The sequence below is a fragment of the Molothrus aeneus genome, chromosome 8, assembly GCF_037042795.1.
Source record: "Molothrus aeneus isolate 106 chromosome 8, BPBGC_Maene_1.0, whole genome shotgun sequence".
In the NCBI taxonomy this organism is placed as follows: domain Eukaryota; kingdom Metazoa; phylum Chordata; class Aves; order Passeriformes; family Icteridae; genus Molothrus; species Molothrus aeneus.
In genome coordinates this window covers 29,880,991-29,896,336 of record NC_089653.1, presented here as the reverse complement: position 1 = coordinate 29,896,336, position 15,346 = coordinate 29,880,991, and the positions used below count along the sequence as shown (strand labels likewise).

At 40.3% G+C, this 15,346-nt stretch overlaps 1 protein-coding gene across 1 annotated transcript in view; it reads left to right on the top strand.

The window, feature by feature from the left end:
• The first annotated feature begins 1,961 nt into the window (after positions 1–1,961).
• RAB11FIP2 (RAB11 family interacting protein 2) overlaps positions 1,962–15,346 on the top strand; it is a 32,301-nt gene continuing 18,916 nt past the window's right edge. Inside the window, exons 1-3 of the mRNA XM_066554289.1 lie at positions 1,962–2,477; positions 13,373–13,815; positions 14,500–14,959. Of these exons, the coding sequence (XP_066410386.1) occupies positions 2,125–2,477; positions 13,373–13,815; positions 14,500–14,959 (1,256 nt within the window). The 5' untranslated portion in view covers positions 1,962–2,124. The remainder of the gene's footprint in view (positions 2,478–13,372; positions 13,816–14,499; positions 14,960–15,346) is intronic.

Genomic DNA, 15,346 nt, shown 5'->3' with positions numbered 1-15,346 from the left:
AGAGAATTTGTATGTGGTAAAATTAATTTCAGAAATATTCTGATGTACATGAGTCTCTCTGGTTTCCAAGAAGTACCCCGTGGCTTTCCCCCATGGCCTAAATCTCCTGCAGAGCACTGGCACCATAATCCCCTCTGGCTCTTCCAGCCTGAAATACTGCAACTCTCCCCAAGCACAGCAGCTCCTCCTGGGAGCTTCACTGTGGAACATTTGGGAAAGATACCTGAGGATATGGAAGAATGACAGCTGCAGAGTAGGAAGGGGTTTTCAGGGGTTTTCATGTGAGGGGATGGTGATTTATCTCAAAAGAGTTGACCTGCAACCTTAATTGACCATTAGTATCTCAGCATCACAAACCAAGGCAGACAACCATTGCATTTGTAATGCTTTCAGAAACTACTATCTTAAATGATCCATTTATACATTTTTACTTAAATATATGCTCCCAGGACATGTATTGAAGTTACCATTTCCAACTGGACCATCTATTTTCCTATCAAGAAAAATCAGATACAATGTGGAAGAGGAAAGAAGTGCCAGCACTGTGTAAACTATCACAGCATGCAGACAGCTATCACTGCCAGGCAAAAACTGAGCATCAATGAAGTATTTATCAAAATTGTGTACAGAGATGACATGAGCTAGGCTCAGGCTAATGACTGTGTGTATACTGGTGATCCCCCCTTTTTGGGACCCTGGAAAATAACTTGCTTGGCATTAGGTATTTTTGGGTAGCATCATACTTTACTCTCCCTAATGGCCTTCAGTTTTAAGTTTTTCATTTTCTGTAGGTCTCAGCTGTGGGAATGTCTCCCAAGGTTTCTTTGCCCAGTAACTTGTGAGCCACAGACCGGGGAGTCACGAGTGAGGGGTGGTGGGTGAAGTATTATCTGACCTGGCTGCTGGTTTCCCAGCTTTTTATGGTTTACAGGGATGGGATACAACTTGCAACCCAATTTTTTTTTTTTTTTGGTAGAAATGATGTTAATACCCGTGACTCCACTTACAGGTGCGCATGTAAACATGTGCAATCTCCAGGTGTACCATAAGCAAAATTATGTGTCCTCAAAACATCTCGTATAATATTTTTATTAATATTTTTGTATTTTTTAATATCACTCTCTCATTTAAATCCAACAAATTTTCCAGGGCGGATGGATGGGGCTGAAAAATAAAGACGTTTCCGAAGCGACTGGCAGCAGGATGGGTTCCAGAGCAGCACCACTCCCAGCTGGCTCCGTGGCCATCCCCAAGCCCCTAATATTGAATAAAAATAACAACAATATACGCCTTTAGCCAAGTACCCTCCTCTCCACAGCTCCTGCAGAGCTCTCTGCCCGCTCCAGAAACAAAAATAGCGAAGAATTAATTAACGGGCCGGGGCTCTCAGCCGGGAGAGGGCCCCGGGAGCCCAGCGCTCCGTCACGCCCGGGGGAGCCGCGGCCTCTCCGGCCCTGCCCGCGGGCAGCGGGGGTGCTCGGGGCGCTGGGCAGCGCTGCCCGGGCGGCCGGGAGCGGCGGCGAAGGGAGGAGAGGGAGGGGGCGAACCCTGCCCTCTGCCCTCTGCCCGCCGCCGCCCGCAGCATGGGGAAGGCGGAAGCGGCGGAGCCGGCCCGTCAGGCCGGGCGGCGGCGGGGGGGCAGCGCGGCGAGAGGCTGAGGCGGCCGCGGCGGGGCCGGGCGGACTGACGGAGGCAGGGAGGGCAGCCCGGCACCGAGCCCCCCGCCGGTACCGAACCGCCGCCGGCAGCGAGCCGGGACGGGCAGGGGGAGGCCGCCGCCGGCCTGCGGGGCCCCGCGGCGGAGCGGCCCTGCCCGGGGGATGCCCTGGGGGCGGCGCGGGGCCGGGCCGGCGGCAGCGGCGGGCAGGGCCAGGCCGGGCGCGGGAGGGCGGCGGGGCCGGGGCTGCGGCGGGACCTGCAGCCCCCGGCCATGGAGCCGCAGGTGGGGCTGCCGGGGAAGGGGGGGACCCGCGGGCTGGTGAGGGCCACCCGCGGCCAGCAGCGCTAGAGGAAGGACCAGCCGAGCCCCTGACAGGTGTCTCCGCCGTAAGTGCCCTTACGCAGTCCCTCGAGGACTGACAGACTTTGCGTTTGTTATTGCTGCTGCTGCTGCGATCCTCTAAGATGATGTTGGCGGAGCAAGCCCAAAAGTGGTTCCCAACTCACGTGCAAGTTACGGTCCTTCAAGCCAAAGGTCTGAAGCCAAAAGGTAAAAATGGCAGCAACGATGCCTACACCATCATCCAGCTGGGCAAGGAGAAGTATTCCACCTCGGTGGCTGAGAAGACGCTGGATCCCATCTGGAAAGAAGAGGCCTCCTTCGAGCTCCCTGGACTACTCATGCAGGAGAATCCAGAAAAATACATCCTGTACCTGATTGTCATGCACAGGTCGCTGGTGGGGCTGGACAGGTTTTTGGGACAGGTAGCCATAAGTCTGAATGATATATTTGAAGACAAGCAAAGGCGGAAAACAGAGTAAGTGATGGTTGGTTTTTTTCATTATAATTTGTATTCTTTGGACAGTTGCACTTGGGGAGGGTGGGAAATAGTAGTCTTACTATGAATGTAAGTAGTTTGAAATGAAATTAGTACCTTTCTGTCATTGATTCTATGTTCAAATCTCTTAACCTATACAGTTATGTCATTGTGGCCTGACCTCTTCCAGAGGAGTTTACTGTAATCAAAGTGCTTACTGTGCACAGGGAAGGACTGTCAATAACATTAACTTTTCTGACAAACTCTTGTGTGTAACATGAACTCATTACAGACTGTTTATCTAAGCATTTTTCTTTGTTCTGTACAGGGCCATACCCCCATTCGTCTCCTACCTCAGTTTGAACCATGCTTGAGACTCAGATGCCCTGAAAGCTGGTGTGGTTCTCTTTAAAATTGTTTTCCTTCAGTTGCTTCAACCATGTGTCTTTAAATATTTTATATTTATGTTTTAGTGGTCAATGAACTGTGACTTAATGAAGGCTTACCACAACAGCACAGTGCTTTGCTGGTCCTGATTAATCTTAGGCCATGATCCCACAGGCTGCACTGTACAGCAGGCCTCAGCTGAGAAGACTGAAGAGAAATTTCAGCTCTTGTGGTAGCTTCCATCACTACCTACATAAGCCTTTGTCAAATAAATAGTGTTTGCCAGGAAGTTCAGGCACTGGAATGCAAAAAGAGGAATTTTTTTTAAAAAAAGGCATCATAGCAGTTTTTGAAGTTGAACTGTACTTACCTAATTCTCTGAGTTTTTCAACTAAATGAGTAAAGCTGTTATAATTCCATGGTTGCACAAAGGTGTTTGGTACCAGCATAATTTGTCCTCCACGTGTGTGTTTAACTCAGACTGTAGGTATGAGAGTACCACAGGCATGCCTGTGACCCATGCTTTGGGTTTGGTGTAGATATGCTTCTCCCACAGAAGCTGAATCAGAACAGCTTGGAGACCTCCAAGTGAGGTCTGTGTTGGCAGTGACATAAATGCTGATAGATCTGTCTGCAGTGCTTAAAAAGTTCCTGCTCCAGGTACCTTTCCTCCTCTGGTGTCTCTTCAGAAGAGTACAAAGGCTCCTGTGCCCAAATCTCAGCTGCTGAAATTAAAGTCTGGTATCCATAGTGATGATGGGTCTGTGGTGAGGTGCTGAACTTGGCATCCAAGCCACTAAAAGACTGGTGTTGCTTGTCTGTCTGTGACTGTGCCAGGGTTGGACCTCCAGCAGCATTGGCAGTTGGAGATGGAAATCCATATGGTTAACACCAGGCAGGGCTTCTTGGTCAGGCAACTGTTTCTGCTGAAACCACCTCAAAACCTGGTCCTACTTAAGTGCATGGCTGAGGTTGAAGAGCACCAAAGACAAGTCCAAGTCTCTTTGCCCTGGTGTTTGTTTTTGTAAACTGAATTTTTTGCAACACAGTATGTTCACAAACGATATGACAGGAAAGAAGTCTGTGCAGAATCTCTTGTGGGTTCACTGCCTGGAGTATTACACTTTTTAATTGCTTACGTTTTTATGGATAAACCAGTTATCTTGATGCAATACATGGTGATGCCTGTAGCCTTAGGGTCTTAATTTCTGTTAACACTTGATTCAAGAAGTTTCACTGCTCTTTAGACATGTATCTTAAAAATTCTTGACTCATAAGTTGTAAAAGTCAGTAGTCAACTGCCTTAGTTGCAACACCTAGCAACAAGGTGAAAAACAAGGTGAATGAATGAGGGAGGAACCCTACAAGAAGTAAAGACTGTAAATCTAGATAGAAATATGTGTTCAGAAGCTAGAGTAAAATATGTAAATTATTCCATTATTACTGTGAGTAACAAAACTTCTTTTCCCTAGAAGAAGAAACGTAACTTCCTGTACCAGGTTTAGCAAAAGTAGTACTGGAGTTAGTCTTGCAAAATTATTCCAGAAATTTTTAAGTGGGGTAAGTAACACAGTCCTTGTGATAGTAAAACAAACATTCAGAGCTGCAGTATTTTTATAGGAAGTTATGCTTAGCAGGGCTCCATAGGTGTTCTTTATTTTATCATTTCTTTCTCTGAAGTGGGAGAGAGGAACTCCTGCTATGTAGCTGTGGAGCAGTTCCTCCAGAGCAGCGCTGAAATCACCGGGGAACGCCGCGCGCTGCCTGCGAGCTCTGCTGCACGAGATGGGGGCATGTGGGGGAAGCTTTACAAACAGCCTGAGTCCTTTCTTCAGAAGTTACTTGAGCATTTAAGATTGCAAATCTTATTAAAAGTTGATGGGTGTTAGGCTTCTAGGGCCGAACAGCCGTACTTGTAAAAGTCTTATGTAAGTGTAAAAGTGCGGCTGGGCGGCAAGTGGGATTTTTGGCAGCGCGTTCTCGCGTAATGCTGATTTAAATTCTTACCAGGAAGGAGCCACTGAAAAGTCCACTTTTCCCCTTGGTGTCTTTAGGTGCTTAGAAACCTCAAAAATGTCCTTTCTAAAACTCGCTTTAAAAAAAAAAAAAAAGTAACTTAATTCTTAAGTTTTGATGTTTTTGAGAAGTTTTGTGGTTGTGTGCCCTCGTGCCACGGGGGTGGGTCATGGCTGTCTCCTTGAAGGACTCGCTGGAGATGTGGATGCAATATTTGTATGTGTGTGTGGGACGAGGGCAAACTTTCAAGGATAGATTTACGAAGGCAATCTCAAACAAAATGCTCTTTTCCCCCACTTTATTAAATCCTTTTTGATAGAAAATATTCCTATTCCTGTGTTGGCAGTAAACTAGGGGTAATATATTTGGACCTGAAGACCTTCTAACTGTGAGTGTGGTGTGGGAACTGAGACACCCAGCACCTTTCAAAACCAAGTCCAATGTCTTTGTTACCGAAGCATTCTGATGGTTGAAAGCTATATTCATTGTTTCAGAAACGCTAATCTGTTTTATTAAGCAATGTTTTTACTTTCAAATATGTTCAACAGGCTTGTGCTGTTATTAAATCCAGAGTTATTTTCTTATGTTGATGTAACCTTAACATTTCTTGCTTTGTTTGGGGATGAATGAGATCCAGTTATTTGATGAAGTGTCTATTGGTAATATTTCTACTTTTTAATATATTTAATAGCTTCCTCTTTCCAACACAGCTGTACATATGGTGCTGTAAGAGACAGACTCAAGAGTCACCAGGGTATTGCAAAAAAGATATTTAATATTCTGCACAATGCTGAACCCTGTCAGCAATTCCCTAGTGCTTTTTTAGTAAGGAGGTATGAGAAGTGAAGGCTACCAGCTGATTCTGAATTCCTAGGAAGACCGTGGGGTGTGTGACATTTGGCTTTTTACATATTTTTTTAATTTAATGTTTTATAATTTGGAAGAAATAAATTTCAAAAATCATTGCAGACTCAGGAACATTATGTTAGGGAAAAATAATTTTTTTTTCTGTGGAGCTTTTTATGTTACTTGTCACATCTTAAGACAAATACTCCCTGCAGTAAAGTTTTCAGGCAGAGGTCTCATGTTGGGATTGGTCTTGTGTTCTAAGAAACTTGCTCTGGCTCAAGACTTAATAAAACAATGTAGTATCTTTACTATAACTTGATAGGGAAAATTTTGTACACAATATCATACAATGCCCTTTTGCTTTCTGAAACTGATGATTTTTCAAATTCTTAAAAGTAAAAATTGCTGGAACAGTTAGGTCCAGATGCAGCTCAGATGGTCCCTCACTAGATCTCTTCCAGAGACTTCATCCAAGGCATCTGCAGGATCCCAGTCAATTTTCTTTCTTTCCTAGTGCAGAAATGCCCATTGTACTGTGAAAGTTCGTAAATTTGTGTCTCTGACATCTCATCTCTGCTGTAGTTGGAAATGGACAGGGACTTTTTACTTCTGCTCTTTTTTCCAGAGCTGAAAACTAGACTCCAGATGCTGAAAGATTTTACTGAGGTTTTTTAACACTTCAAAAAGCTTTGGAAAAGCTTTAATGGAAGTGTATTTAGCATAAGTTTTCAAATGTTACATTTCTGACATGGCTTTTATTTTTTGCAATAACATTGCGTGAGTTTTTTAATTCATCCTAAGAAATACATGGCAATTGTTTCTGTCTGCTCTCACAAAATAAATATACCTCTTCTACTCTTCAATGAACAATGAACATATTCATCAATGAATGAACATCAATCAATGAACATACTGTTTTTAAGCATATATACTTTTTTAAAATAATTTCAATTCACTTATAATTCACAGTTGCCTTAATGCTGCTCATAATCTGATTGCATAGCATCAAAACAAATTTTTGAGTTACCATGAAATAAAAAATACTAACTTTCTGACATGTCTTAATTTACTGAAGTATTTTTCAGTTGTTTTTTACAATGACTCTTAACTTTCCCGCTGTTACTTATTTCCTCTGCTTTTGCTTCATCCTTGTTACTCTCTAATTCCACTCTGTTTATTGTCTATTCCTTCATGAGCTTTCCTGGATGTCTCATTTTATTGTATGTTCGGCTGATTTAAGATGTAACACTTGTTTGGAATGCTATAAATTTGAGAAGGCAGGTGATGTAGAGTTATTATTTCTTGTGGACATGGTGGAGGAGACATCTTTTATTTGTGATTTAGTTCTTCTTCTCCCTGGGGTCTATAATACCTCAACATCACTCCCCTCCACTCACACACAAATTGCAGCACTTGTTAAAAAAATGCTTGCTTGAGCATAATACAGTGAAGGAATCTTGGCCTTTTCTAAAGATGCCTCTCAGCTTCTGTTGATCATAAAAAAGAGTCAAAACCAGCTTCTCAGCAAGCAAACAAAAGGAACTCATGGTTGACCATGATCAGTACCCCTGTGTGGTAGGCACTGCCTTTAGTGCTGCTGAGCTTCCTGGAAGATATGCAAATGGAGTGACTTTTTCCAAATTAATGTGAATTCTTTCTTGGCAGCTTCTGTCTTGGATATAAACTCCCCCCTCAACTGCCTCTCCTCTGTCCTCTCTCTCATCTGTAGCAGCATAAGCAAGAGGGAGGCTTCAAATACATCTGGAATTATGAACAAGCAGACAACTAGTAAATAGATAATATATGGGCTCAGTGCTTGTTAATGAGTGGCAACCATTTTAATAATACTTCTGCAAAACATAGCACACTATTATTTACTCATGTTTAGTCTTAAATTTAGTTAAAACAAGAAAAATGAAGGGATGAGCTTCAATAGTAGTGGAAATGGCAGGGTGTAACAGAAAATGTCTTTATTGTGGTTAAAGCAAGAGAAAAATCTTGTTCCACTCAAGGCAAAAGTGGGAAGAGTAGTAACTTAGAAATTTGTTAAAGGCACAGAAATAAAGAGCAGCCTGGAGATTCTGTATGGGTTGTCTTGTGGTACCACTCATTAAATGAAAAAAGAAAATAAGGGATGTCAGTAGTGAGGAACAAAAGAGAAAGATGGTTATGGGAGAAAACAAAGTTTTGCCCAGCTGTAGCTTTATGGACTGATATTTTCAAATTTTTCATTATGGAGTGATATTTTCAAATTATTTAATAATATTCCTAGCATTTACATTTTGACAACAAATCCATGCACATCCTCTCAATAAGTCATAACTCTGAGTCAGAGTCTAAGTGCCATCTGTAATGAAATGCTTCTCCATTTTCTGTGCACACATACTCAACTCAAATAACTGGCTTTAATTCTCATACCTTCAGTTAGTTTGTTTCTAACACAGAAGTATTCACACATAGTCTTTAGCCAAAATAATAAGTAAACTAAGACCACTTTAATGACTTTGATTCCAGTTGATGTTAGCAAACCCCATAGTGAGGGTGTTGTGATAGCTGTCAGTTCCCATATGTTTTGTGGTGTTATAATGTCACTCTGTAGTATTTATTTTAAGCTTCTTTCAATATAATTTCAGTTGGCTTCCAGAAAGTAAGAATATTCATCTTTGTGAGTGTCATCACTTATTTTAATAAATAATTTGTTTTCTTCTTAATTTCCCTTCATACCCAATGTAGTCTGTGCTCAGCCCCTTGCCTTAATTTTTCCTACTTGCTGACTTTTGGGGCAGCCTCTCAGGATGGTATCAGAATGATTTATCACAAAACATACTTCTGCATTTTTCAAAGTGCATACTCTGCTAAATGAAAATGTCAGACAGTTCTGGGCTTTGGATGTTGTTTTTTATCAATTAGCTGTGGACATTTTGTTAGTGGGCTTTTGTGAAACAAGTATCTTCAGTGTATCTATCTTAACAATAATCATCAATTTTGTTTTTGTGACAGCTGATGGACATGTTCTATCATTGAGATTCTGATGGTCTTTTATAGGGGTAAATTTAGAAGTATCTGCTTGCATAGAAAATTAAATGTGTAGCAGATCAGGGTGCTGATTTTTGCCTGTAAAATCAAGGTCAGAAGCCTTGGTGGATGCTGTGATGATTATGTGGCTTTTTGCAAAATTTCTTCAGTAATTTGTGAATTGAAATAAAGATTTTGTAAAATTCTTTGGGTTTTTCAGCAAAGCAAAACTAGATCAGCTCAACAGATCATTACTGGTAGAGTGAAGGCAGAGGGTTGTATTTAAGAAGCAGAAAGATGGGTAAATTTCTTCAATACTTTCCATCTTTGGCACTGTCCAGAAGACAGAGTTGGGAGATCATCTGTCATGCACAGGATGAATGTGCTGGCTGGAACACTTGATTCCTGTTGAAACTGGTAGATAAGTTACCCAGTGGTTTGGGAGGCTGTCAAAGTATATAATTAAAATGTAATTGAAATTAGGTAGTGCTTTTTCTTAACTTTGCTGTCAGCCCATCCTGCTCACTGTTACATGGTGAGCAGAACAGGCTGAGTGATGCTTCTTCAAAGGAGAGAGAGGGATAACACTCGGAAGTGTCAGATTCTGAGGCAGATTTGGAGGACAGATAAAATCAGAAAAGGTAAGGAAAAAACCAGCTGAAAGTCTATAGATCACTAACTATTTAAATTAAATAGACAGGCCAGGGTTTTGTAACTTGCTCTTTTGTAGTAGCTTATTTCAATTTTCTCCTTCACCCTGCCTGTCTGTCTTCCCCAAGGTGAGGGTTCATTACAGGTAAGGCTGCTCAAGTTGGGAGAGCCTGCTTTTTCCACCCCTAGTTTGCTTTTTCCACCCCATAATAAACTAATCTTGTCATGGGTAGAAAGAAGGCATGCTGCTTCACATAGGGGTTTAGCTTTCTAGGGCTGCCTGGTCAGCAGGATTTTTCCTATTTAGCCTTGCACGTTGAGCTTCTCTTTGCACATTCAAGAAAATTGTCAGCATGCAGAGGGGCAATTTATAGAATACTTAAAAGTAAAAATTAACAGAAACCTGTGCAAGACAGACAAAGCCCTGAAAAACAGATGAGAGAAAGAAGCAAGGGTTGTTCTGATGGAAGCCATCGGGAAAAAAGTTGAAATTAGAGGGTGTATGGAGGACATTGCCCTAGAGAACATTTGAAGGTGAGAGCAAGAAGAATGAATGTGATTCCAAAGGCAATAGGGCTTCCTTTGAAGTTGGGAAAATTTGCCAGACTTTGTACAAGGTCTGTTTAAATAAAGACTGTCTGCAAGACTGGATGTAATATTTGGTTATTAAGTAAAAGGGCATCTGCTCTCATAAAAGCCACCATGTTTTGTTCATGTATGTTATTGGCTATTTTCCTACTTTGTACAGGCTTTCTATAGAATAAGCTTATGGCAGCCTGACAAATGGAGCATTTATTGTGGCTAAAAGTACTGTAAACAAAACCAAAATAGCAAGTTTTATTGGCTTTTATAATACATTTCAATTTTTTAAATTGGCAGTAGTATAGTGGAATTTAGTGTTTTAGGACCCAAATGTTGTTATCTGAAAGCAGTGGACTTCATTTCCCCATTCTTTTTTCTCTCCTCTATAGAGCTGTTTTTTCTATTTGCTGCTCACGCCCATGTGTTGTCGAAACAGATTCTAATAAGAAACATTTATGGTCTTAGTTGCTCGTTCACGTGCGGCTCCACATAAATGCATTGCCTGCATTTGTTCTCATCTGTTTAAAAAAGTAATTAGTTGCCTTTGAATTTTGAGGAAAATCATGATTTGAGTCTGCTTCTCATATTGTCTTGTTATGAGCTGAAGCATATGGAACCTTCATTATAAGTGAAACAAGATAAACTCTCCAAGGTAACAAAGAAACCTTCTTGAAATGCCTATGAAAATTAAATATCTGTCTTTCATACAAAGATTTGATCCAGCAATCATTATTCAAATAGAAATTCCATTGAAGACCAGAGGAATTTTGCTGGAGTAAAAGAGTTTATGATTAAATTCTGTTGGAATCAGTAGCAGTGTTGAACCTGGTTCCAGCAGGACCTGCTGTTGTCTTCCTAGGGAAAGGAGAGTTTCTTTGTTTTCCCATCTGAACTAACTTTTAATGTCAAATTCTTCAAGATACACTTTGAAAAGAAATGTAGAAGCTATGAAGGCAAGGTATTAGTTGTGGGCTTCTCTTTAAGAAGAGGCAAATGTCAAAATAGTTCATTTGCCCTTAGCAGGTGAGTGCTGGTAATGACACAGCATTGTTGATTGGTGGTAAGAACACCAATAATTGTTAAATAATTTTTAAAATAAAATACCTTCTTCCCCGTAGCAAAACATTAAGAATTTATGTCTTGTACTTGTTCTAAAACAAGTTAAGTGTCATTGGTAAATTTAAGATTTTGGTCATTCAGAAGCAGAAACATAGAAAAATTCACCAGTTTTATCAGAGATAGAGTATCAATGTTTGAACCCTGTGAGGAGAGGGAAAAAGGGAATGTTTTGTTACAGTGTAGGCTGCGATATTAAATTTGAATGTCAAAAAGTGAAGTCCTTTCTGCCTCCTACATCTCTCAAACCACTCATGAGCCTTATTTGTGCTGGTGTGTATATTTAGTGTGTGGCTGAGGAGCTGTGGGAGGACTTTCTCATTTGCAGGATGGTTTTTGTTTGGGGTTTTTAATCTGCCCAGGAGCTGTCTGAGCAAGGCTTGCTCACTATGGCTGGGTACTGTTTCTATTTTTTTTAAGGGAATATGTGAACATATTTTCTTTTAAGGAGAGTTATAATGAAAGTAGGCTATCTTGTCTTGCAGTTTTTGCCATGTTATGTAGCACACAGACAATTGACTTTTGGTTCTGTTTTTGTTTTCTGTAACAACTCTATAGATGACTTAAAGTGTTTCTGGAATCAGTTACCAAAGAATTGAAGCATTATTAACTAAAAGGAAAAACAATCCATCTTCTTCAGACACATATTCCAGGTTTTGTATTTCATTTAAAGTACATAAATGAAGTTGCCTCACAACAGAAGAAAAGCTATTTTCCTAAAGATTTAATTATCCTTCACCTGGTTTGAGCTTCTGGGCCTACTGGTCTGGATTTATATTGTCCATTGCGAGAACAGAAGAGGTCTGATTCATTATTTTGCTTTAGTATGAAGTATAAAATCTTGTGAATATCACAAAGCAACATTAAAAAAAAAGGCATAATAATACTCCTTATCCTTTTGTTATGTCTTTGGTGTGTCACTTTTGGAATTATTTTCTCAACTCAAAACATGTAATCTCTGCCTGAAAACTTGATTACAGCTGTCACCTTTAAAATATATTTATGAAATCTGAAAATAAATTGAGGGCTATTTTTCTCTTTTCCTGACCTTTTTTTTCCTATATTTGGCAGGATTGAATAATGTATGTATAACTGTATAATCCATTTTATATCTGTGTTAATAGGCAATTTAATTTCTTAGTCTCTCCAATTCAAAAGTTACTGGTGGTAAGGCACTGTTGTGAGTCTGTGTGCATGGATTTCTCCTGAAAATGGGTTTAGAGCACTTCTTTGGAGCTGGTGGATCTGAAATATGCCCTTGTGACCTTTTGAAATAGGGAAAGGCTCTTGGTGGTGTTTGTGAAGAAGGGATTGTGTGTTGGTCATTCATGTAGGTGAAGCTGTGGAGGGAAGATTGAGCCATAATTGTGCAGATGCTTCCGCGGGACAATGGAGCACAATAGGGAAGGAATAAGACACTTGGACAATGATAAAGCTTTTGCTGGACCTGGCAAAGAAGCACACTTGGCTTTTTGAAACAGATGATCACACCTTTGATCTCTTTTCAAGGAGTGGGGATTTATGTCATGGTTCCAAAGGAAATATTTCTGAAGTTAATCCTGCTGGTGACCTGCAGAAGAGAGGATGCTGTTGGATACACCTATGTGCTCATTTGTGCCTGTGGAGTTTCTGTCAGCATCCAGAGGGGAGGCAGTTGCAGAATTGAAATGGTGGCCGACTGTTCAGGGCTCTTAGATATTTCTTAGCCAGCATTGCTGCAGTTGTCATAAATCTTAACCAGTGCTTAGAAGGAAGGAAAGAGGGGAAAATGTTTGCTAGTGTGTAAACCTGAGAAAAATCCAAGGAGAAAAGGTTACTAGATCATGTAGTTGCCACATAGAATACATTAATATACATCACTGCTAAATAAAGGACACTTGAAGACTATTAAAAAAAATAAAGTGTATCTGTATTTATAATTAAGTACAAATTCTCCTTCATAAGCAGATGGAAGCCCTTAACTTTGGTGATGTTTTGTCAGCTTCCAAAGTTGATTTTGATTTTGAAACAGGTGATCACTGTAAAGAGCTTCTCTTGCTTGGTTATTTAGTTTTGAAACAAATATAAATGAAGAATTTTTTTGCTGAAAACAAATATAAGCAAAGAAGTTGTCTTTGAAAACAAATATAAACAAAGATTTTCAGTGCAGGAATGGTTGAATCTTTGATATAGGATTTGGATTTTCATACTTTAAATTGTTCTAACCATATGCATGAATCAACTAACGGGAGTGTAATGATAGAAAAACACAACTTAATTTGCTCTTTTTCTTCTTCAAGGTGGTTTCCCCTAGAATCCAGACAAGGGAAGAGAACAAAAGACAGAGGAGAAATCAATGTCAATATTCAGTTTATGAGGAATAACATGACAGCAAGTATGTTTGATTTGTCAATGAAGGACAAAACCAAATCCCCATTTGCTAAACTAAAAGACAAAATGAAGGGTCGGAAAAACGATGGGACGTTTTCAGACACATCCTCTGCAATCATCCCAAGTACTCACACACCTGATGCAAATCTAGAGGTGTGTAGTGGTGAGGTGCAAATGAAATCAAAACCAAAAAAACCTTTCCTCTTGGGCCCTCAGAGGCTGTCCTCAGCTCACTCCATGTCAGACCTGACAGGACCCCACGTCTCCTCAGAGAAGATGAAAGCCAGCACTGTTGGCTACACCCATCTTTTCAGGCGCCAGCTGGAGTCCTTTGGTTCTGTTGATGAAGGGGGTAAGTAACACTCCTGACCATTGCAATTACAGCTCACTGCTGTTAGAGCATTGAGAATCTCTTGCTTTAGTTTATGAAGCACTTACAAGGCCAAAATGTTAAGAAGTACTGCTGGCCTATTTTTTATGCTTTCTTTAATTTCTGGTAATTCATGATTGCTGTTTCTGAGCATAAGAAGTAACTTGCATCGCTCATGATGTATGACAGTTTAGCATTGTCTCTTATTATGTCCTCATCTGAGAGTATATTGCATTCCAGAGGGGACTCTAGGCAAAATAGCATCTTGTGAGAAATAAGTCTAATTAAAAAGTCAAAAACTATCACCAAATTTTAAACCTGATTTATACAAAGAACTGAAAATACTTTGAATTGCTCAAAGTTATTATGCAACATCATGCTATTGTCTCTGGAATGGCACACCAGTCATAGCTGTCTTCTCTGTAGAAATTCATTTTCATGTAGGAAGCAAAAATTTCCTGTGGTGCCTATCCATAAACATTTCTGAAACATGAAATCAAGGCCACAGCTGTGTTTTTTTTTTTAAATAGCTTAGTTAATCACCAGTGTTTTGAACTGAGGCTCAATTGCAAAGCTTCTAGATCTAAGCTAAAATGGGTTTTCTGCATGTCATAAACTGTGATATAGTGTCTCATTGATAATATACTAATGACAGATTGTTTGCAGGGAGTCTAAAATCTCCACACAGAAGGACATTAAGTGTTGATACTTCTAAAATGAGCCAACTTGACAGCACAGTTGATGAAACTGCACTTGAAGCACAAAATGACCCATTTAATGTGAGTGCTTCATTACCCCAAAAATTTGCTACACTGCCAAGACAGAAGAATCCATTTGAAGAAAGCCCAGCAACGTGGGATCAAAACATAAGTCTGTTCTCCAAACCTGTCGAGATCAGAAAAGAAATTAAAAAAGAGAAAAAAGAGAAAGTTAGCCTTTTTGAAAGAGTGACTGGAAAAAAAGATAGCAAGAGGTCAGATAAACTTAGCAATGGGGGATCAGAGAGTTCTAGTGACTTGAAATCACCGAGTGCGTTTGGGGAAGCTCATCAGGAGAGTTTTGATTATGATTCCACTAATCCGTTTATGGCAAACTTCAAGCCTACGAGCATGTTGCCATCTTCAAGGTAGGTTTTTGCTGTATTTCAATCTGATATCTTGAACATGTTATATAAATGAAAATGTGGAGTATTGAGGAACACAATCTTCATGCTTTATACATGTTTATATCAGTGCTTTTCTGTTTCTAAGTATGTTACAAACTTTTTATATAATTTGATCGTTTTCTGCTTTGTTTTGAAGTGACTTCTTTATTGCTAATATGTGCTGTGAAGGTTTTTGGGTGCTTGTGTTTGTGGAAGACCTTGTTTGTGTTTTAGAATGGGCTCTCCCTCAAGTCTCCTGCTTTACCTGAACATTCATTGCTAATCTATTACATTGCCCTAAGTCAGCTTTTGAGAGGGAAAGGTTTCAAGTGGAAGGGGAAGAGGAAACGGACTAAATAAGAGTGGTGC